Genomic DNA, 22,500 nt, shown 5'->3' with positions numbered 1-22,500 from the left:
TTTTGTTTTTAATACCTTCAAAAGAAAAGCTCTACCTTGTATTTGTTCTATCTGTGTGCAGCCTGTGGTGGCTAATAAGAAACATATCTATCCATCCATCTTTCTATCTATCTATCTATCTGTCTGTCTATCTATCTATCTATCTATCTATCTATCTGTGTGCAGCCTTGTGGTTGCTAATAAAGAAACATATCTATTTATCCATCCATCTATCTATCTATCTATCTATCTATCTATCTATCTATCTATCTACTATCTATCTATCTATCTATCTATCTATCTATCCATTATCTATCCATCCATCTTTCTATCTATCTATCTATCTGTCTCTATCTATCTATCTATCTACCATCTATCTATCCATCCATCTTTCTATCTATCTATCTATCTATCTATCTATCTATCTATATATATATATATATATCTATCTATCTCTCTCTCTCTCTCTCTCTCTCTCTATATATATAATTATATATATATATATATATAATATATTATATAATATATATATATATATATATATTATATATAAATATATGTATGTGTGCATGTTCATGAGAGTGTAAGCATCTTGAGAGAAAAGTTAGGCATAAAAGGAATCAGATGTGGTGTGCAAAAGAGATGACTGCACTGGTATGGTCATGTGATGCATATGGATGAGGACAGCTGTGTAAAGAAGTGTCAATCTCTAACTGTGGGGGGAACCTGTGATAGAGGTAGACCCAGGAAGACATGGGACGAGGTGGTGCAACATGATCTTTGAACTTTGAATCTCACAGAAGCAATGACTAGTGACTGAAACCTTTGGCAATGTGCTGTGCTTAAAAGGACCCATCAAGCCAAGTGCACCTGTGCTGGTGATGCATAAAAAAAGTCAATCTTTGAACACAGAGGCCAAGTGGCAGAGTGCCTTTTAAGCATTGGGCCTCATGGAAGCATGGTGGCTGAGTTCCTTTAGCCTGAAGGAGTCAAAGTGACTGAGTTCCTTTTAAGTGTTGGCTTCACAGAGGCAATGACCAAGATCTTTCGCATTATGTCAAGCTTGAGAAGTTGACCTATCAAGTCGAGCAACATAACAGTTGTGACAGATACCGGTGTAGAGCAAATGGCACCAGTGCCAGTGGCACATAAAAGCACTCATTACACTCTTGGAGTGGCTGCCATTAGGAAGGGCATCCAGCTGTAGAAAAACTATATCAAGTCAGACTGGACCCTGGCACAGCCTTCCAACATACCAGCCCAGTCAAACTGTCCAACCAATGCCTGCATGGACAATGGACATTAAATGATGATGATGATAATGATGATGATGATGATGATGATGATGATGATGATGTGGATGATGATGATGATGATGATATATATATATATATATACATACATAACTGTGTACATTGTCACCTGCATCAAAAATCTGAATTTGTTTTTATTGCAAAAAGCAATGTTTATGTTACTTGATAATTACTTGATTACAATATAAAACCTAAAGCCATAATATGGTTGTAATTATTGAAGACAATTAACTGTATAATATATAGAACCTGAGGCCAAAAGTGAAAGTATGTAATTTTTTTTTTTCTTTTTTTTTTTTGCAAATATTGCCATAGAGAACAAGTCTGCTCTGAGACTGAAAATAATTGACCTCGCTTCAAGAAATTCTTTCAATTTCAAAGAATCTTCAAAAATTTCTTTCTCTTTATGTCCTTCTCAAATAGAATAATTTAATTACTTATTGAAATTTTGTGCCAGGAAAGTGCATTTGACTCGATCAACATTTCATATTTTCTGTACGACTGTAAGTAAAGTACATTAATAATACATGAATAGTTGCTACACAAATTTGGCCATATCATGTTGAATGAATTGGTTCTCATCCAGTCACTGAAGTTAAGCAACATCGAGCCTAGTGAGTACTTAAGTGGGTGACAGCTTGGGAAACTTAGGCGCTGGATGTGGCTGTGTGGTAAGGTGCAGGGGTGGCTGTGTGGTAAGAAGCATACTTACCAACCACATGGTTCCTGGTTCAGTCCCACTGAATAGCACCTTGGGCAAGTGTTTTCCTGGCACAGCCTTCCAACATACCAGCCCAGTCAAACTGTCCAACCAATGCTTGCATGGACAATGGACATTAAATGATGATGATGATAATGATGATGATGATGATGATGATGATGATGATGATGATGTGGATGATGATGATGATGATATATATATATATATATATATATAATATATATATATTATATATATATATATATATATACATACATACATAACTGTGTACATTGTCACCTGCATCAAAAATCTGAATTTGTTTTTATTGCAAAAAGCAATGTTTATGTTACTTGATAATTACTTGATTACAATATAAAACCTAAAGCCATAATAAGTGTTGTGAGTGGATTTGGTAGGTGAAAACTGAAAGAAGCCCATTCTATCATCATCATCATTATCATCGTTTAACGTCCACTTTCCATGCTAGCATGGCTTGGACGATTTGACAGAGGTCTGGTGAACCAGATGGCTGCACCAGGCTCCAATCTGATCTGGCAGAGTTTCTACAGCTGGATGCCCTTCCTAATGCCAACCACTCCGAGAGTGTAGTGGGTGCTTTTACGTGCCACCGGCTCGAGGACCAGTCAGGTGGTACTGGCAACGGCCATGCTCAAATGTTTTTTCCTGTGCCACCAGCACAAGTGCCAGTAATGTGACGCAGGTAAAGATCACGCTTGAATGGTGCTTTTTACGTGCCACCAGCACGGAAGCCAGTTTGTTGCTCTGGCAATGATCACACCTGGATGGTACTCTTAGAGCTCCACTAGCATGGATGCCAGTCATCGAATTTGATATACATATGTATATATTTGTGTGTGTCTGTTGACAACCAATGTTGGTGTGTTTACATCCCCGTAACTTAGCTCTTTGGCAAAAGAGACTGATAGAATAAGTACTAGGCTTATAAAGAATAAACCCTGGGGTGGATTTGTTTGACTAAAAGCAGTGCTCAAGCATAGCTGCAGTCAAATGACTGAAACTAGTAGAAGAATATAACTACATATTTCAATCAATATCTCACAACATAAAATGCCAGCTGCAAAAGTTTGTACACTTAACTGCCTTAGTAAGGTGAGTAGTAAAAAAAATATAGCCTAATAGTTAGGGAGTTGGTCTTTTGATCATAAATAATGAATACAATTCCTGGACTGGGTAGCACATTCTTTTCTACTCTACGCACAAGGCCCAAAATTTTGGGGGAGAGGGCCTGTCGATTAGATCGAAACCAGTATGCAACTGGTACTTAATTTATCGACTCCAAAAGGATGAAAGGCAAAGTCGACCTCGGTGGAATTTGAACACAGAACATAAAGATGAAAAATACCATTAAACATTTCGCCCTGCATGTTAACAATTCTGCCAGCTTGCTGCCCCTTATTCTTTTCTACTGTAGGTACAAGGCCTGAAACTTTTGGTGAGGGGGCCAGTCGATAAGATCACCCCTCCTCCCAATATGCAACTGGTACTTAATTTATCGACCCCAAAAGATACTTAATTTATCGACCCCAAAAGAATGAAAGGCAAAGTTGACCTCAGTGGAATTTGAACACAGAATGTGAAGACAGATGAAATATCACTAAACATTTTCTGTTGCCCTGGTGGCAAAATTTGAAACCATTATTATTGTTGTTGTTGTTGTCAAGGCAGTGAGTTGTCAGAATTGTTAGCACGCTGGGTAAAATGCTTAACAGTATTTTGTCTGATACTATGTTCTGAGTTCAAATTATGCCAAGGTCAACTTTGCCTTTCATCCTTTCGAAGTCCATAGATTAAGTACCAGTAAAACACTGAGGTTAATACAATCAACAAGTCCCCTTCCCCAAATTTCAGGCCTTGTGCCTTTAGTAGACAGGATTGTTATTATTATTGTTGTTGTTGTACCAGTGTGAAAGGACCAATTCTGAGCGTGCACCTGTAAACAAAAGAAGGGCTCTTTGCCCTATTGTTCAGGCACCAGTGGGTTTTTTTTCTTGAGGTCCTTAATGTGCCTCCCCTATTGGGAGTTTTAAATTGTTGAATTTTAATTGCTATTGTATTGTCTACATGTTGTAAAACCCATTGTATCGTTCTGTTTTTGTCTTTTATGTTGTATGTCTCTTAATGTAATTTTCTGTAAGCCCTTGTGGCTAATAATCGAATTAATTATTGATGTTGTTGTTGCTGCTTGTTGTTGTTGTTGTATGTTCTGGATGAAGGCAGCAAGTCACCAGAATCACTAACACAAGCAAAATGCTTAGCAGCATATGGCCCTTCTTTATGTTCTAAGTGTAAAAGCAACCAAGATCAACTTTTCCTTCCAGCCAATTGGGAGGGAGAGCACAATAAAATAAGTACCTGTTGAGTACAGGTGTCAATGAATTTGACTACCTAACTCCTACCAAAATTTCAAGCTTTGCGCCTATTGTAGAAAGGATATATATAGGTTTTCAGGACTATTTTGATATAGAATAATGCTGGAATAAATACACTAATAAATAAGAAAGAATGAAGAAAGGAAGGAAAGAAAGAAATTAGAAAGATTATCAGTAAGAAAAATATAAATGAAAAAGATTTCAATACATCTATGGGGCTTTTAAATTGAAATTGTCTCATATATAATGGAGTTTACACGGTGTTGAACAGAAAATTGTCTTAATGTGGTGTTTGAAAGCAGATAACAGTAGAAGGCTACTGACATGATCTTAATTGCATCAACACACAGTGTAAACCTGGCAATGATACAAATAAATGCTGAACTATTTAATTGTAAAGAGCAGCAGGTATTCCACTAACTTTCACAAACTCTTTCTTAATAGAATTCTTGATGCCAGTATGAAGATGGCACTTTTAATTAACTTTTAATCCAGTCTCAACTTAGTAATCTCACTGCTTGATGCCACTTGCTTTTAATGAATTATTATTATTATAAGACAGAGAAATGGAACGGAAGGGACATACTAGCTAAAGAGGTTAACAAAGATTAAGGTGAGAGAATAGTCTGAGAGGGGTTGATTGACTTTGTAGCTTGTAATTATTGTAGAGACTGAAATAGCAAAATGGAAAAGGTGTCAACATCATTTGCCCTCTACTGTATTTAGAACAAGTCACTAAAACATGCCTTGTCACACCAACAGTTTTCAACCAATGGTTATCGCTATCAGAACAGGTAAGACAAACAAAAAAAGAGAGCTTGATTTAATGGTGGAGCAGTGGTAATTAGAATGGTGATTAACATTGCCAAGATTAACTCATCTCCTCTCACCACCACTTGATGACAACAATGATGATGATGGTAGTGGTGGTGGTCGTGGTGGTCGTGGTAAAGGAGAAGATGAAGGAAGGGGTGATGCTGGCAGAAACGTTAGCGCGCCGGGCGAAATGCTTTGCGGTATTTCGCCTGCCGCTATGTACTGAGTTCAAATTCCGCCGAGGTTGACTTTGCCTTTCATCCTTTCAGGGTCGATTAAATAAGTACCAGTTACGCACTGGGGTCAATATAATTAACTTAATCCGTGTGTCTGTCCTTGTTTGTCCTCTCTGTGTTTAGCCCCTTGTGGATAGTAAAGACATAGGAAGGGGTGATGTTGATGCTGATAGTTACAAAGAGAAGGAAGAGGATAATGACAATGATGATGAGGAAATGTTAATGAAGCTAATCGTGATGAGAATGATGAAGATGAGACGACAACGACGACAATGATGACAAAGATGATTTTGATTATGATGATGATGCTGAAGAGGAGGTGGAGGAGGAGAACTGTTTTTAAACTTGTCGATAAAAATTCATAATTTCATAGAAGAAATGTATAGCTACTGAATCAACCCTAATATATTACTGCTCCTTATTTTATTGACCCAGTGGGAGGAAAGAGGGAAACAATTTAACTCCAGTCATACTTTTTTACTCTGGATACTTCCAAACATTTAATCCATAGTCCTTAATAATTGTTTTGATTTCAGAACAAGACTTGCAATTTGGTGGAGGGTGGGAGTTAGTCATTGAAATCACACCAATATTTCCTCATCATCATAATCATCACCACCACCACCATCATCAGCATCAGCATCATCATGATCATCATCATCATCATGATCATCATCATCATCATCATTATCATCATCATCATCATCATCACCATCACCACCATCATAATCATCACCATCATCACCATCACCATCATCATCATCATCATCATCAGCAGCAGCAGCAGCAACAGCAGCAGCAGTACCGCAATCTACATCATCATCATTACTGATCCCTGAACATTATTGTCTCCTGTTCTAAGACTCATACAGCCAGTTTCCTGGTTTCCAACATTCCCCCTGGATGGGATGCCAGTCCCTCACATGGTTACTCATTTAGAGTTTAGTGGACTGGAAGCAACATGAAATGAAGTGCTTTGCTCCAAGAACACAAGCCATTGCCTACCACTAGCAAAGCTAGAAAGGAGTGGAGGAGGCAGTGCACCCCATGTGACACTTTTATAGGGGTGACACCACTTTCAGGCCTGCTGTAGGCAATATGTATTTTTTGTGGGTACCCAGGGGTGGCAAACTGAGGTGCTACCCCAGGCAGTACAAACTCTAACTACACTAGTGCTGCCTACTCAAGGAATTGAAACCATAGTCTTGCGATTATGAATGCATAACACTAACTACTAAGCCCCATACCTTTCTATCCCAGTATTTAGCAAGTTCTTTATCCTATCGACCGTGGAGGGATGAAAGGCAAAGATGACGTCTTGATGCAATTTGAACTCAGAACACAAAAGCCTGAAGTAATAACACAAGGCCTTTCCTCTGATGCTCTACCAATTTTGTTAATCCACTCATGTTCCTTATGTGTTTCTTATAGTTTTATCTTTTGTTTTTTACTTGTTTCAATCATTGGATTGCAACCATGCAGGAAGATCACTTCAAAGGGTTCCTTTGCTTTTTATTTTTTGAAAAATTCTTTGGTTTCTTCTGCCCAAAATACTAAGTAGCAGGGACATAAACAAACCAGCACTGGTTGTCAAGCAATGTAGCAGGAAAACACCCTTCTTCTGAGAATGGCTTTGCCATATTTCTCAATTGCATGTTCATGTAAGTATCCTTACTAAATCCTAAGACCAGTGGTTCTTAATGTACCACAAGGGGTAGCTGGGTTATTTGCTGATTTTAAAAAAATATAATTTAATTTGGTGTTTGGAAGGGCATCCAGCCACAGAAACCTTGCCTAGTCAGATTAGAACCTGGTGCAACTCTCCAGTTTACCAGTTTCAGTCAAGCTGTCCAACCCATGCCAGCATGGGAAGCAGATACTAAATGATGATCATGATCATGATGATCTTGATGGTGATGAATGCTTTACAAATCACCTTCATCACCCCCACCACCACAACCACCACCACTACCACCACCACCACCACCACCACCACCACCATCATCATCATCATCATCATCATCATCATCATCATCATCATTGTTTTATGTACTCTCTTTCCATGCTTACATGAGTTTTGGAAGCGGTTATCTGTGACAGTGTTTTCCAGCCAGATCCCCTTCCTGTGACCATCTCTTTTAAGTCGCCCCTTATGACACAAACCTCAGATACATACGGAATTATTTTAATGCATAAAAATATCTATTTGGAAAACATAATGTTCGTTAATTTGTTATATGGAAGTAAGATTAATAAATAATGATAAGTAATAGTTCTCAAAAGCTTTTGACAACTAGCAGCTGACTAAGTAGAAATCCACAAGACTATTCATCATCTTTCCAACAACTTTGAGCACCTTTTTCTAACTCAATATGTTTACCACTCATGGATATGTTTACAAAATCAAAACGTAGTTCAGTACCTATATGACCTTCAGAAATACTTTTGAACCTCAAAATTGTCAAAGCATGGAATGAACTACTTTTATTGGTTGTTAGCTATGAGGACACTGCATCCTTAAAAAATTCCATGCTTCCCAAAATTCAACAAAACAACTTTATGGGTCTATACACCCTTTCCTCTTTATGATTCTTTTAACTGTTCATTTTTCTTTCTACTGACTGATCCTCTGTTTGAACACAGCTATGAGCCACTGCCTTCTACTTATTGACTTCTTGTTTAAGCACAGCTATGAGCTACTGTCTTCTACTGGTTAATCCCTTCTTTAAATAGAACTATGAGCCACTGTTTTCTATTGGCTGATCCCTTGTATAAGCACAGCTATGAGCCACTGTCTTCTACTGGCTGATCCCTTGTTTGAGCTCAGCTGTGAGCTACTGTCTTCTACTGGCTGATCCCTTGTTTAAATACAGCTATGATCCACTGTCTTTTACTGGCTGATCCCTTGTTTAAGCACAGCTATGAGCCACTGCCTTCAACTGGTTGATCCCTTGTTTGAGCTCAGCTATGAGCTTCTGTCTTCTACTGGCTGATCCCTTGTTTAAGCACAGCTATGAGCCACTGCCTTCCACTGGTTGATCCCTTGTTTGAGCTCAGCTATGAGCTTCTGTCTTCTACTGGCTGATCCCTTGTTTAAGCACAGCTATGAGCCACTGCCTTGCACTGGTTGATCCCTTGTTTGAGATCAGCTATGAGCCACTGTCATCTACTGATTGATCGCTTGTTTGAGCTCAGCTGTGAGTTACTGACTTTTGCTTTTTTTACTGCATTTATATATTTTGTTTTCTATTTCCAGCTCAAGTTAAAGTTTGCTGACCAGTCTCTGAAGAATATGTTAGAACAAGAGAAACATCAGTATCTTTTTTGTGTTGTGAACACATGCAAAGGTGACGAAGAGAGTGAGGTGGGGAGGGTAGAATTTATTAGTTGATTGATGTTGATTATTTTCATTAAAGATTGTGTGTGTACATGAGCATGTGTGTGTGTGTGCATGCGTGTATGCATGAGTATGTGTGTGTGTATGTGTGTACGTGTGTGTGTGTGTGTGTGCATGTGTGTAAGCATGAGTATGTGTGTGTGTATGTGTGTACGTATGTGTGTGTGTGTGTGCATGTGTGTAAGCATGAGTATGTGTGTGTGCATGTGTGTACATATGTGTGTGTGTGTGAGAGAGAGAGAGAGTGAAGTAAAGTATTATCTATGCTGGAGATACAACTTTAATACGTTGTTTCTTGTTGAAGAATAATGAAACATACAGACTGTGAATTGTATTGGTTTATAACTACACAAGCCATGTTGAACAGTTCTGCTTGGTTAACATATAATAATACTTAACAGATAAAGGAAATGCAATCGCTAAGAACCATTAAGTGCTTTATTGAGGAGAGAACAAGTGCTACTAAACAGCCAAGTGAGAAACTCATTTTCAATTCCTGGTTACATGTACTTCACTTGTTGCTGTTACTGCTGCCAAGGAAATCATGAATTTTAAACATTTTCATTTCCTCTCTTCTTTAGAAGGTGGGGTTTTGATTCTCTTTCTAAGCAGTTCAGTTTTTTAAAAGAGTATTTTGAATTTTATTATTGTGTGGTTAAGAAGCTTGCTTGGCAAACACAGGGTTTTGGTTTCAGTTCTACTGTGTAGCACTTTGGCAAAGCGACTTCTACTGAGGCCACAGGCTGACTATTGCCTTGAGGATGAATTTGATCAATGGAAACTGTGTGGACGTCCATTGTACATAGATATGTATGTGCGTGTGTGTTTATATATATATATATGAATGTATTTATATGTGTATGTGTGTGTCATCATCATCATCATCATTATTTTCATCATCGTTTAACATTTGTTTTCCATGCTAGCATGGGTTGGATGGTTCGACCAGAGTCTGGGAAGTGAGGAGGCTGCACCAGGCTTCAGTCTGATCTGGTAGTGTTTCTACAGTTGGATGCCCTTCCTAACACCAACCACTCCATGAGTGTAGTGAGTGCTTTTTACGTGCCACCGGCACGGGATGTGTGTATAAATATATTTACACACACACACACACATACACGCACACACACACGCACACATGCACACACAAAAACATATACATATTAGATACTTATTTCCCCACGCTGAAGACAGAGGCTGGATTTTCCTAATGTTTATATGCTTTCATTATTGGTTACATATCCTTGTCTTTTTGTAAACTACATCTGCCAACATTAGGAAGTAATTCTGAGTCCCCAGAAACAGCTTATCTTCTCTCTTTAATTTTTTGTGGCTTTGTACTCTGTGTAAGTCTATTCTGTTAATATATAAATAGTCTATATATCTATACATGAATGTTCATTGTCTGAATATCTTCAGTCTTTGTCTTGCTCTATTTATATGTATATATATATATATATATATATATAGTTGGATTTACAAAAAAAATAAAAGAGGAAGACAGGTGTATAAACAAGAAACAAGTGTATTAGTTTAATGCTCGGGGAGGTGAGAAAGTCTTTTACGTTTCGAGTCTATGCTCTTCAACAGAAAGGAACACAAGAAAATAAACAGCGAGAGAATAAAAATAGCTTTAGTGTATATTTTAATATATGATGATGTAGCCCAAGCAGTTTCATTTGTTTATTTGCATCATTATCTTCATAACAGCTCACTTGAATTCCTTTTACAGTCACTCTTTAACCCACAGATTTTGAGTGTATGTTCAAGAGTGTATGTTCAAATCATTTCAGCACTACAAACTGATTTCTATATTGAGCATCTCTGGATTTCATCTGCTAATTCTACACATACACATGTGCGTGTGTGTGCAGCAAAAGTGACTTACAAAAGGGGAAAGTACTAGGGTGAGTTTGTTCAACTAAAACTCTTCCATGTTCTATCCCTGCATCGTTGCAGCTCAGTGACTGAAACAAGTAAAAGATAAATGATATTAGTACATTTAAATCAATACTGCAGTAAAGTAACAATACTACTCGAATTATATTATCATCCTAAAATATTTCCTGCTCATTATGTGACCAGAGCAGTAGAATAAGCAGCAACTTTAAGTCTAGGCTTCTTGGTCCCATTAGAGACTGGAATATAGTTTATCATTTGACTTGCAACCACAAGGGCTTACATACTTAATTTTAATAAACATGAAATTTACTTTCACCAACAAAACTATGTTGATAATTATACCGTATGGTGTTACTAATAATTTTATTAGAGATATTCCTATAGCTGATTTATGTCTAGTACTATACAATAGTACTTACCAATAATGATTCTATACTGCTTTTGATATATAATAGAGTAGGGCACACAGGAATCTGAAAAAGAACCAATAAATTCAGAAACTAGTTGTTACATCATGAATTATCCAGAGTGTCCTTTATATTTTTTTTTTAATAAGTGTGATAAGACAGAGATTTAGTTGCTGTTTCTAACAGGTTGAGTAACCATAAAGTGGCTCCCTCGAGTGGTGATAGTCGACTGTAAGTATTAACTAATCAAAGAATAATGACGTTAATTCTGAATGTATAAAAAAGGAAATCACCAAAAATGACTCCCTGTAAAGAATAGCCATATTTCAAAACATGGACAATTGTGATGGTCCTTATTTGTATACCGATGGGAGATCTTAGAAGCCAAGGATTGTTCATAAGAATTAGAAGTCTGAAAGAGTTTATTTTTCCAGATGTAGGTAACATTTCCATTTTAGTTGACATTTATGAGGGTTGTACTGAATGTAATGCAAAAGTAGGCATAATTTACTTTAGGTCATTCAAAGTAAGCATGTTGGTAGAGTAACTCTTTCTCTGTAGTAACTCTCTTTTACTTGTTTCAGTCATTTGACTGCGGCCATGCTGGAGCACCACCTTTAGTCGAATCAAATCGACCTCAGGACTTATTCTTTGTAAGCCTAGTACTTATTCTATTGGTCTCCTTTTTGCCGAACCGCAAAGTTACGGGGACCTAAACACACCAGCATTGGTTGTCAAGCGATGTTGTGAGGACATACACAGATACACAACAAATACACACACACACACAGATATATATATATATATATATACATATATATAACAGGATTCTTTCAGTTTCCATCTACCAAATGCACCCACAAGGATTTGGTCGGCCCGAGGCTATAAAAGAAGACACTCGCCCCAAGTGCCACACAGTGGGACTGAACCTGGAACCATGTGGTTGGTAAGCAAGCTACTTACCACACAGCTACTCCTGCACCTACAACAAATATTGAGTACTCTTGCTCGAATTCATTATATAAAATAAAACATGTGTGTGTGTAGCTTGCATGTATGTATGTAAATAAGCTCATTAAATGGATATTCTGAAAGCTGGCTCCACTGGAACTTTTCCTATTTTCCGCATAAATGGCCTCGATTTTTAGAAAAATCACAATGAATCTAACACAGTTGTATTTGGTATTAGCAAACCTCCTGATTAAAACTTCCCCTTACTATAAATTATACTCAGAACTGAACATCTATGATCTCTCAATCACTATTCCATATTCAATTTAATTCAGTTCAATACAATTTATTGTCATTGTATTTTTACAATGAAAATCTCTTTGAAGCTTAAGTAATAATATTGATTCAAACATCTTAAAACAACAACCATGTAATAACATTTGATAACATATGATAGAACACTGATAATACTAAATTATATGAATAATTTTTAAATGAAGTGTAAGGATATGATGCGGGTGGTAGGTGCAGTCTGTCTTTTGTTTCTATGTTCTTCTATGAATCTAATTAACATATTGTATAGATTATAGCGATATAAATTGACCTCAATACACAGCTGGTATCAGATATGATACAACAAGGTATTTTGTCTGAGACTATAATGATTCTTTTATCAACCTCAGATGATTGAAAGACAATGATGACCACCTTGGTGGGATTGAACAAATACCACAAGGCCTTTTTGTCTTCTAAGAGTTCTGCTATTTCATCACCTATATAATAATGCTTCTCAAACTGTTTAAGGAATCTAGGGTAGAGGTAGACCCAGGAAGACATGGGATGAGGTGGTCAAGCAAGACCTTCGAACGTTGGGCCTCACAAGTTTGTATGGGATGCAGGAGATGAGAGGATGTGGAGGATCCTACAATTGTAGATGAAGTTGGGTAGGGTTGAAGGGTGAAGACTGATGAGTCATGAGGTGGAGAGAATAGAGGGATGCAGAAGAGAGCAGATGGGGGGTGGATAGCAGCAGGATAATACTGATACAGTTGACGAGATGGGGGGATGACAAGCGAGGTTATAAGGTGGGAATAGGCTGCAGGAGTCATGGGGAGAGGTTGTCTGATTCATCATTAGGGTGTGTGAGTTAATGTAACGTGTTTGGAGAGCAGTGCTTCCAGAACATGGTTTTGCTGAGGTAGATGCATCTCCTCAAGTAACTTACATTGCCAAACATCCTATTTCTTTGCCATCTCTCCAATAAGGCTCATCATCTTAAAATCAGTAAATCAGTCCTCACCACTTCATCACACATCTTCCTGAGTTTCTCACTTCCAGAAGTTCCATCCACTTTCAGCATTTATATGTGTGTGTGTGTGATCATCATCATCATAATCGTCACCATGTAATATCTGCTTTCCATGATGGCATGAGTTGGACAGATTGACTGAGGACTGGCAAACCAGAAGGCTGCACCAGGCTCCAATCTGATCTGGCAAGGTTTCTACAGCTGGATGCCCTTCCTAACACTAACCACTCTGAGAGTGTAGTGGCTGCTATTTACATGCCACCAGTATGAGGGTCTGTCAGGCGGTACTGGCATCGACCATGCTTGAATGGTGCTTTTTACATGCCACCGTGTATGTGTGTGTATGTATACATATGTGTGTGTGTATACATGTGTGTGTGTGTGTGGTGTGTGTGTGTGTGTGTGTGTGTACACTCTCCAAGTTCTTTAAATTGTTACAGCTTTAAAGTTGTGGTCATGCTGGGGCACCAACATTGACTGTGCTTCACCATTATTTGAAACCCCCTCTGATATGTGGCATTTGGTAAATGAGGGAGGTTGATGCTGCTGCTCTTGTTTGTGTTTCCTGCCATGAGGTAGGTACATCTAGAATCCTTGACAGGAGGCAATCCCGTTTTCTTTTGAAGACTCCTACATCCACATCATGCAGGTCTCTCAGGCATTTTCAGTCAGCTGGTTGACCATTCAGATGTCAGTGTGATGTACCTTGAATATATATACAATATTTTTCATAAGCTTAAAACTTATAAAAAAATATTTCTATTTATTATTTACAGAAGTATAAAATTCAACACCATTTAGATACATATTTATATATATATATATATAAACTTTATTTTTGCATCTGATTTGTAAGATTCCTTGTCTATCTAGGGAGAGTCATTATGTCAGTATAATTGACAAACAATCTGATCTGACAATATGAGACTGAACCTGAAGGAACCTTTTAATCACACCTACACATAAAATCTACACCTGTGCCTATAATATCTATATATATATATATATATATATATTATATATATATATATATATAAATGTAAATAAATAAATAAATAGATATTTCATATATTTATATATAGGAGTATATATATATAATATATATATACGTATATGTATATATATATACGCATAGGAGTGGCTGCATGGCACCTTGGGCAAGTGTCTTCTACTATAGTCTCGCGCCGACCAAAGCCTTGTGAGTGGATTTGGTAAACGGAAAATGAAAGAAGCCCATCGTATATATGTATATATGTATGTGTGTGTGTGTGTGAGTGTGTGTTTATGTGTGTGTATATGTTTGTGTGTCTGTGTTTGTCCCCTGCAACATCACTTGACTACCGATGCTGGTGTGTTTACATCCCTGTAACTTAGCGGTTCGGCAAAAGAGATGAATGGAATAAGTACTAGGCTTACAAAGAATAAGTCCTGGGGTCGATTTGCTCGACTAAAGGCGGTGCTCCAGCATGACCACAGTCAAATGACTAAAACAAGTAAAAGAAAAAAGAGAAAGAGAAAATATAAATATGTATATACATACATACATACATATATATATATATATATACATGTACGTATGTATGGTTGTTAAAAAGGACAACAAACGTTAAGGTAAGACAAACATCTCAAATCATATACATTATTATTATTTTTCCAATAGTAATAACCAATAATAACAACGTACATGACTTGAGATGTTTGCCTTGTCTTAACGTTTGTTGTCCTCTTTAACAATCATATATCCGTTATATCAGAAATCTACAATGGTTCCATAACTCCCATATCAGCTATGACCTTGGAGCCCTGGTAATCTGCTACAGCACTTACCCAGCATACCTAGTTGTTTAGGTCATCTGTGAACTAAACCCCCATATTTTGTATGTATGTATGTATGTATGTATGTATGTATGTATGTAGTATGTATGTATGTATGCATGTATGTATGTATGCATGTATGTATGTATGTATGTATGTATGAATCTATGTTTGTATGTATGTATGTATTTATGTATGTATGTATGTGTGTATGCATGTATATATGTATGTATGGATGGATGGATGGATGTATAGTAGAATAAGAAATAGAAAGTCCTTGGTATAGTAATATGTATTTGGAAAAAAATTAATAGAAACAGCTTTTCTTAATAATTTTTCAACTTTAATAATTAGATGTTTATAAATTTACAAAAGATGTTTATAAGTTTACCTTGCCCTCAGCATGCACACCTTTTGTAAACTTATAGACATCTAATTACTGAAGTTGAGAAATTATCTGAAAAGCCATTTCTATTCATTTTTGCAAATATATGTATGCATGTATGTATGTGTTTATTCATGTGTATATGTGTGTTTGTATGTATGTATGTATGTGTATATTCATGTGCATGTGTATGTTGTGTGTGTGTGTATATATATGTATATATATATATATATATCTTTCTCTTTTTCTTTTTTACTTGTTTAACTCATTTTACTGTGACCATGCTGGAGCACCGCTTTTAGTTGGGCAAATCGACCACAGGACCTATTCTTTGTAAGCCTAGTACATATTCAATCAGTCTCTTTTGCTGAACCGCTAAGTTACAGGGATGTAAACATACCGGCATCTGTTGTCAAGCGATGTTGGAGGAACAAACACAGACACACAAACATATATATACACATACATATATACATATACATATATACGACGGGCTTCTTTCAGTTTCTGTCCACCAAATCCACTCACAAGGCTTTTGTTGGCCCTGAGGCTATAGTAGAAGACACTTGCCCAACGTGCCACGCAGTGGGACTGAACCCAGAACCATTTGGTTCGTAAGCTAGCTACTTACCACACAGCCACCCCTATGCCTATATATATGTATATATAATTCATATAGATATATACATATATACATACATACTAGTATAATCCATTATGCATGGCATTTGTTGATCATAGAGTATTCCGTTGTGTAATATGAAGGACTCTGAGGTGGTTAGAGGTGGATGAGTAGTTGGTGAAAGCTGCACAGACCATGTCCAGAGATGCTCCTGGTAAGATAAGAATTGACCATGAGTAAAGTGAAGAATTTGGTGTACAGGTAGTTGTTCATCAAGGCTCAGTCCCCTCTTTATCATCATTGTCCTCTAGACCATAACAGAAGAATTCAAGACTGACAGCCCCTGGGAACTACTATATGATGATGATCTTGCCCTCATAGCAGATTTCATATCAGAGCTAGAAGAGAAATTCCAGGTGTGGAAGCAAACCCAGGAATCTAAATGCCTTAAGGCTAACTTAGCAAAGACTAAGGTTCTAATAAGCAAGAAAACAGAGATGACCCTACCCACTTCAGGAAGCTGGCACTGTTCCATTTGTAGGAAAGGTGTAAACAGGAATTCCATATGGTGTACCCAGTGTAAGCTAAGGACACACAAGAGGTGCAGTGGAACAACAGGAAGGTTATCAGAGAAGATAGTTTTTGTATGTGAAAGATGCACAGGATCCATAAAAACTTTAGAGACTCAGGAAATTGATTCTCTCCAATGTCCTGGTGACTCATTATAGGTAGGGGATAATTTCTGCTACCTAGGGGACCAAATTAGTAGTAGGGGAGGATGCATGGAGAGTGTGATAGCTAGAATAAGAATATCATCATCATCGTTTAACATTCGCTTTCCATGCTGGCATGGGTTGGAAGATTTGACTGATGACTGGTGAACCGATGGCTGCACCAGGCTCCAATCTGATCTGGAAGAGTTTCTACAGCTGCATGCCATTCCTAACGCTAACCACTCCGAGAGTGTAGTGGGTGCTTTTATATGCCACTGGTATGAGGGCCAGTCAGGCGGTACTGGCAACAGCCATGTTCAAGTGGTGTTTTTTATGTGCCACTTGCACAGGAGCCAGTCCAGCAGCACTGGCAACGACCATTAATAGGATGGAGAAAATTCAGAGCTGTTACTTCTGTTGGTTACAAAAACTATTGCTTAACAATACAACCTCTTTGAAAATCTGATTGTTCTGCTGAATATTTTGTGTGTTGCATGGTTACTCTTTGCAAATGTTTAATATAATGGAAACTGGGATGAAAAAAAAATAATTACGTTGTAAATTCTACACTGCTGAAAATATATTAAGATGCTTAGATTAGAAATTTTGAAAATTAAAGGTGTCTATTTACTTCCTGCATGTCTGTGTATATAGTGTATATATATATATATATATATATATGTATATATATATATATAGGCACAAGAGTAGCTGTCTGATAAGTAGCTTGCTTACCAACCACATAGTTCTGGGTTCAATCTCACTGCGTGGTAGCTTATGCAAGTGTCTCCTACTATAGCTTCAAGCTGACCAAAGCCTTGTGAGTAGATTTGGCAGACAGAAACTGAAAGAAGCTCGTCATATATGTGTATGTATGTGTGTGTGTTTGTGTGTCTGTGTTTGTCCCCCCCACCCAACATTGTCCCCGTAACTTAGTGGTTTGGCAAAAGAAACTCATAGAATAAGTATTAGGCTTAAAAAGAATAAGTGCTGGGGTCTTATTTGTTTGACTAAAGGCGTCGTTCCAGCATGGCCGCAATCAACTGATTGAAACAAATAAAAGAATAAATTCTGTATGTGTGTGTGTATTTTTACAGTAGAAGTGCAAAAGAGAGTGCAAGAAAGAGAGAGAGAGAGAGAGAGAGAGAGAGAGAGAGAAAGATTTAAGATATTTAGGTGGGTTGATTTCATTATTATTAATGATACTTTTAGTCAACCACCATAAAAATATTGTACGTAATGTTCGAATGAAGAGAAGTATTTAATACAATCAAAATTATCACCCTTTTTATGATGATGGACTTATCGTTGCCTACTTGCTCTATTCTAAAGATGATATGGTAGTTATGGAGATATTATTGAAAATTATCATTCTTTTAGAGACTTTTCACTTTTACAAAATAAATTATATTAGAATAAAAATTTAAAGAATATATACACAGAATTAATATGTTTAAAAGATAATGTCATCCATTACTCTGTTGCTTTTTAGAATAAGTCAGACCTGTAGTTGTCATGGAGATTAAGCTGTGATGTCAGCAGCCTACACAACTCATGTTTTTTAATATACAGATTTGAAAAGTTAGTGGCTGTTATTTTCTGAAATTCCAATAGACCAAAACATGAGAACATAATTTTCTGAGAAGTTTTTGTTGTAAATTTAACCTTGTAATAAAGATTTCTGACATGGACACAAAGCCACGGATTTAAAGGTAAGTGTTGTAGCCAGAGGAGTTGTCAATGGGTCTAATGTGACACTGGTAGTGATTATATTAACTTCAAAGTGTTAGATCTAAAGGCATGTAGCAGCGAGCTGGCAGAATCGTTAGCATGCTGAGCAAAATGCTTTGCGGTATTTCGTCTGCCGTTATGTTCTGAATTCAAATTCTGCCGAGGTCGACTTTGCCTTTCATCCTTTCGGGGTCGATAAATTAAGTACCAGTTATGCACTGGGATCGATGTAATCGACTTAATCCGTTTGTCTGTCCTTGGTTGTCCCCACTGTGTTTAGCCCCTTGTGGGTAGTAAAGAAATAGGTATTTCGTCTGCCTTTACGTTCTGAATTCAAATTCCGCCAAGGTCGATTTTGCCTTTCATCCTTTCAGGGTCAATAAATTAAGTGCCAGTTAAGCACTGGGGTCGATGTAATCGACTTAATCCGTTTGTCTGTCCTTGGTTGTCCCCACTGTGTTTAGCCCCTTGTGGGTAGTAAAGAAATAGGTATTTCGTCTGCCGTTATGTTCTGAATTCAAATTCTGCTGAGGTCGACTTTGCCTTTCATCCTTTCAGGGTCAATAAATTAAGTGCCAGTTAAGCACTGGGGTCGATGTAATCGACTTAATCCGTTTGTCTGTCCTCGGTTGTCCCCTCTGTGTTTAGCCCCTTGTGGGTAGTAAAGAAATAGGTTTGTAGCCTAGTAGTTAGGTTGTTGTGCTCATGATTGCAGGATCATGGTTTCAATTCCTGGAAAAAACTCGCTGTGATCCATACATAAATGCTTGCTCTTTACAGGTGCTGATGCAACATGAAATGCACTCGTGCTGGTGCTGCATAAATACACCTGTGCCGGTGGCACATAAAAAGCACCCAGCACACTCTGTAAAGTGGTTGACATTAGACAGGGTGTCTAGCTGTAGAAACCATGGTAAAACAGACAATTCCATGGCTGACCAGCTCCTGTCAAACTGCCCTAACTATGCCAACATGGAAAATAGACGTTAAGTGTGATGATGATGATGATGATGATGATGATGGTTATGGTGGTGGTGGTGGTGGTGGTGGTGGTGGTGGTGGTGGTGGTGGCGGCACTGCTGCTGATGATGATGATGGGGGGGGTGATGCTGGTGGTTGTTGGTGGTGGTGGTGGTGGTGGTGATGCTGGAGGTAGTGGTGGTGATGATGATGCTGGAGGTGGTGGTGGTGGTGATGATGATGCTGGAGGTGGTGGTGGTGGTGATGATGATGCTGGAGGTGGAGGTAGTGGTGGTGCTGGTAGTGCTGGTGGTTGTTGTTGTTGGTGGTGGTGGTGATGATGCTGGAGGTGGTGATGATGATGCTGGAGGTGGTGGTGGTGGTGATGATGATGCTGGAAGTGGTGGTACTGATGGTGATGATGATGGTGATGGTGGTGGACCAGGCAGTGGATTTGAGTTCTTGAGCAAAAGATTCCATTTCACACTCCTTCAGTTCACTCAGTTGTTAAAAAAGTAAACTTGCAATGGATCAGCCTGCGGATCTGTGGGAATATTGTGATCTCAGTCACTTGTACCTGATATGAACCAGGTAACCAACTCTATGAGTCCTTCGACTTGAGACAGTAATGCTCAGATATTAATGTTGATGAAAGGGATAATGGTGAAAGGCGTGTAGCTTAGAAGTTAGAGGATTGAACTCCAGATCACAGGGTCATGGTTTTGATTTTTGAACTGAGGATTATGTTGAACTTGAACCAGGCACTTCATTGCTCCTGTACACCCCCTGAAAATTAGCCCTTTAGCATCTGTTGGTTAATCATGTGATCTACTGACATACTATTCAGAGGATGGAGTCTAGCTGACAGAGATCTTGACAGACTTCAATGCGATGTTTTTTCTGGTGAACATCATAAAATCATAGGCTTGAGCATACATGTGATCACAAAAACACACATTTCACAACTTGCAAAGTAAACACAGCGATGTCATTTGGCCCACTGCTTCATGAAGGTCACTGCTAGCTCTCACTGTGCACACAAGCATGTGCTGCCATCTGTTGGTGTGCTACAAAACTAGTCCAAGAACTTTTTGATACCACCACATATCACACAGAGGAATTGAACCCAGAAGTCTATGGCTGGAAAGCTAAATTCTTAACCATTCAGTCATACCATGCCTTGGTTAAGTTAAACTAATGAAAGAATTCATTGCTTTAAAATGTCAAATGTTTATATTCTGAACACCCAATAGATGACTGTTTATTTAAAATGTATGATGACGGTTGTATTGTACTCCTGTGCAAGGTACATAATTATGTTTGCTTTAGTCTACCTTGGTTGACAATAGTTCTACGACTACTTCACAGCTGATAGGTTAACACAACAATGGGTCTCTAGATGTAATAACAATATCTCTAGCACTGTGCAAATCTCCAAATCTCTATATTATATATAAATCATTAAAAACTAGTTTTATAAACCTAAATGGAAATTTCTAAAATTCACAATAACAGCATCAATAGCACCACCACCAACAACAACAACAAAAATGATGTCAGCAATGATGACAACAATGATAATGATGATGATGATGATGATGATAATAATAATAATAATAATAATAATAATAATAATAATATTTCATTTACTAGTCACATGGGCTAGAAGAGATACCAAAAATATGAAACTTTCAATGAGGAATCAACGAAATAAAAGTTAATGTGGAATCTAAAAAAATATCATATTTACCAAAATGAATGATGAGTGTAAGAGATATTATGTATTATATGGAAAGTTATATAAAGAATTGTAATTACCAATATATGAAATGCGAGAATACTAAAAGATAAAAGAAAAGAAAAGCAACCTTTTTCTATCCCCACGAGGGGTAAGATTTCTATTCTGAAGCACCAACTTTAGAACTACCCCCAATAATAAAGATAATAACCAGGAAGTATTAAAGTTCCAAACTTTCGGTTGAAGTATCGATTTCAAATTTTGGCACAAGGCCAGCAATTTCAGCAAAGGGGATAAGTTGATTACATCGACCCCATGGCTCAAATGGTACTTATTTTATCATCCCCAAAAGGATGCAAGGCAAAGCCAACCTCAGAGGAATTTGAACTCAGAACATAAGGACAAATGGAATGCTGCTAAGCATTTTGTCTGGTGTGCTAATGATTTCACCAGCTTGCCACCTTTCCAAATCTTGACACAAGGCCAGCAACTTTGAGGGAGGGTGTAAGTTGATTATACAAACCCCAGTGTTCAGCTGGTACTTATCTTACTGACCCCGAAAGGATGAAAAGCAAAGTTGACCTCGGTGGAATTTGAACTCAGAACGTAGTGGCAGACGAAATGCTCCTAAGCATTCTGCCCAGCATGCTAATGATTCTGCCAGCTTACCACCCTACTTTTGGTTGAAACATTAAGTACATACACATAAAGTGCTGGCGTGTATATTTACCAACTGATTGAGAGATCCAAAAACAACAGCTGAATGGCTCAGAGGGTGGAAAATCATGTTAAACTTGCAAGGCTAAAAGAAATAGCAAGATAAAAACACTACAGACCCATGAACCTGCCAACATAATTCTTATTAAATCCTAACCACAACAATACAAGGGAGAATTAATCTGTACAAAACTATTATCCAGGAAGATGGATTGACAGAAGTGTAAGAGTATCAGCCTTTGAGATATTTGTTTTGGTTCTTTGTGCTATGAGTTCAAATCCTGCCGTAGTTCTGAAATGGATGGTAAATTTAATCTATCACTTCGGTTTTTGCCTGCCATTTGGCACTTTTGGTGCCACTAGCAGAGTCTACTCCATTTCAAACATTCACTCCA

At 37.7% G+C, this 22,500-nt stretch overlaps 1 protein-coding gene across 1 annotated transcript in view; it reads left to right on the top strand.

Moving 5' to 3' along the window:
• The window catches only part of LOC115218637 (M protein, serotype 5-like), a 943,546-nt gene that overhangs the window by 429,686 nt on the left and 491,360 nt on the right, over window positions 1-22,500 (top strand). Inside the window, exon 5 of the mRNA XM_029788558.2 lies at window positions 8,715-8,773. Within this exon, the coding sequence (XP_029644418.1) occupies window positions 8,715-8,773 (59 nt within the window). The remainder of the gene's footprint in view (window positions 1-8,714; window positions 8,774-22,500) is intronic.

Source organism: Octopus sinensis, linkage group LG1 (assembly GCF_006345805.1).
Source record: "Octopus sinensis linkage group LG1, ASM634580v1, whole genome shotgun sequence".
In the NCBI taxonomy this organism is placed as follows: Eukaryota; Metazoa; Mollusca; class Cephalopoda; order Octopoda; family Octopodidae; genus Octopus; species Octopus sinensis.
This window is presented reverse-complemented; position numbering and strand designations above follow the sequence as displayed.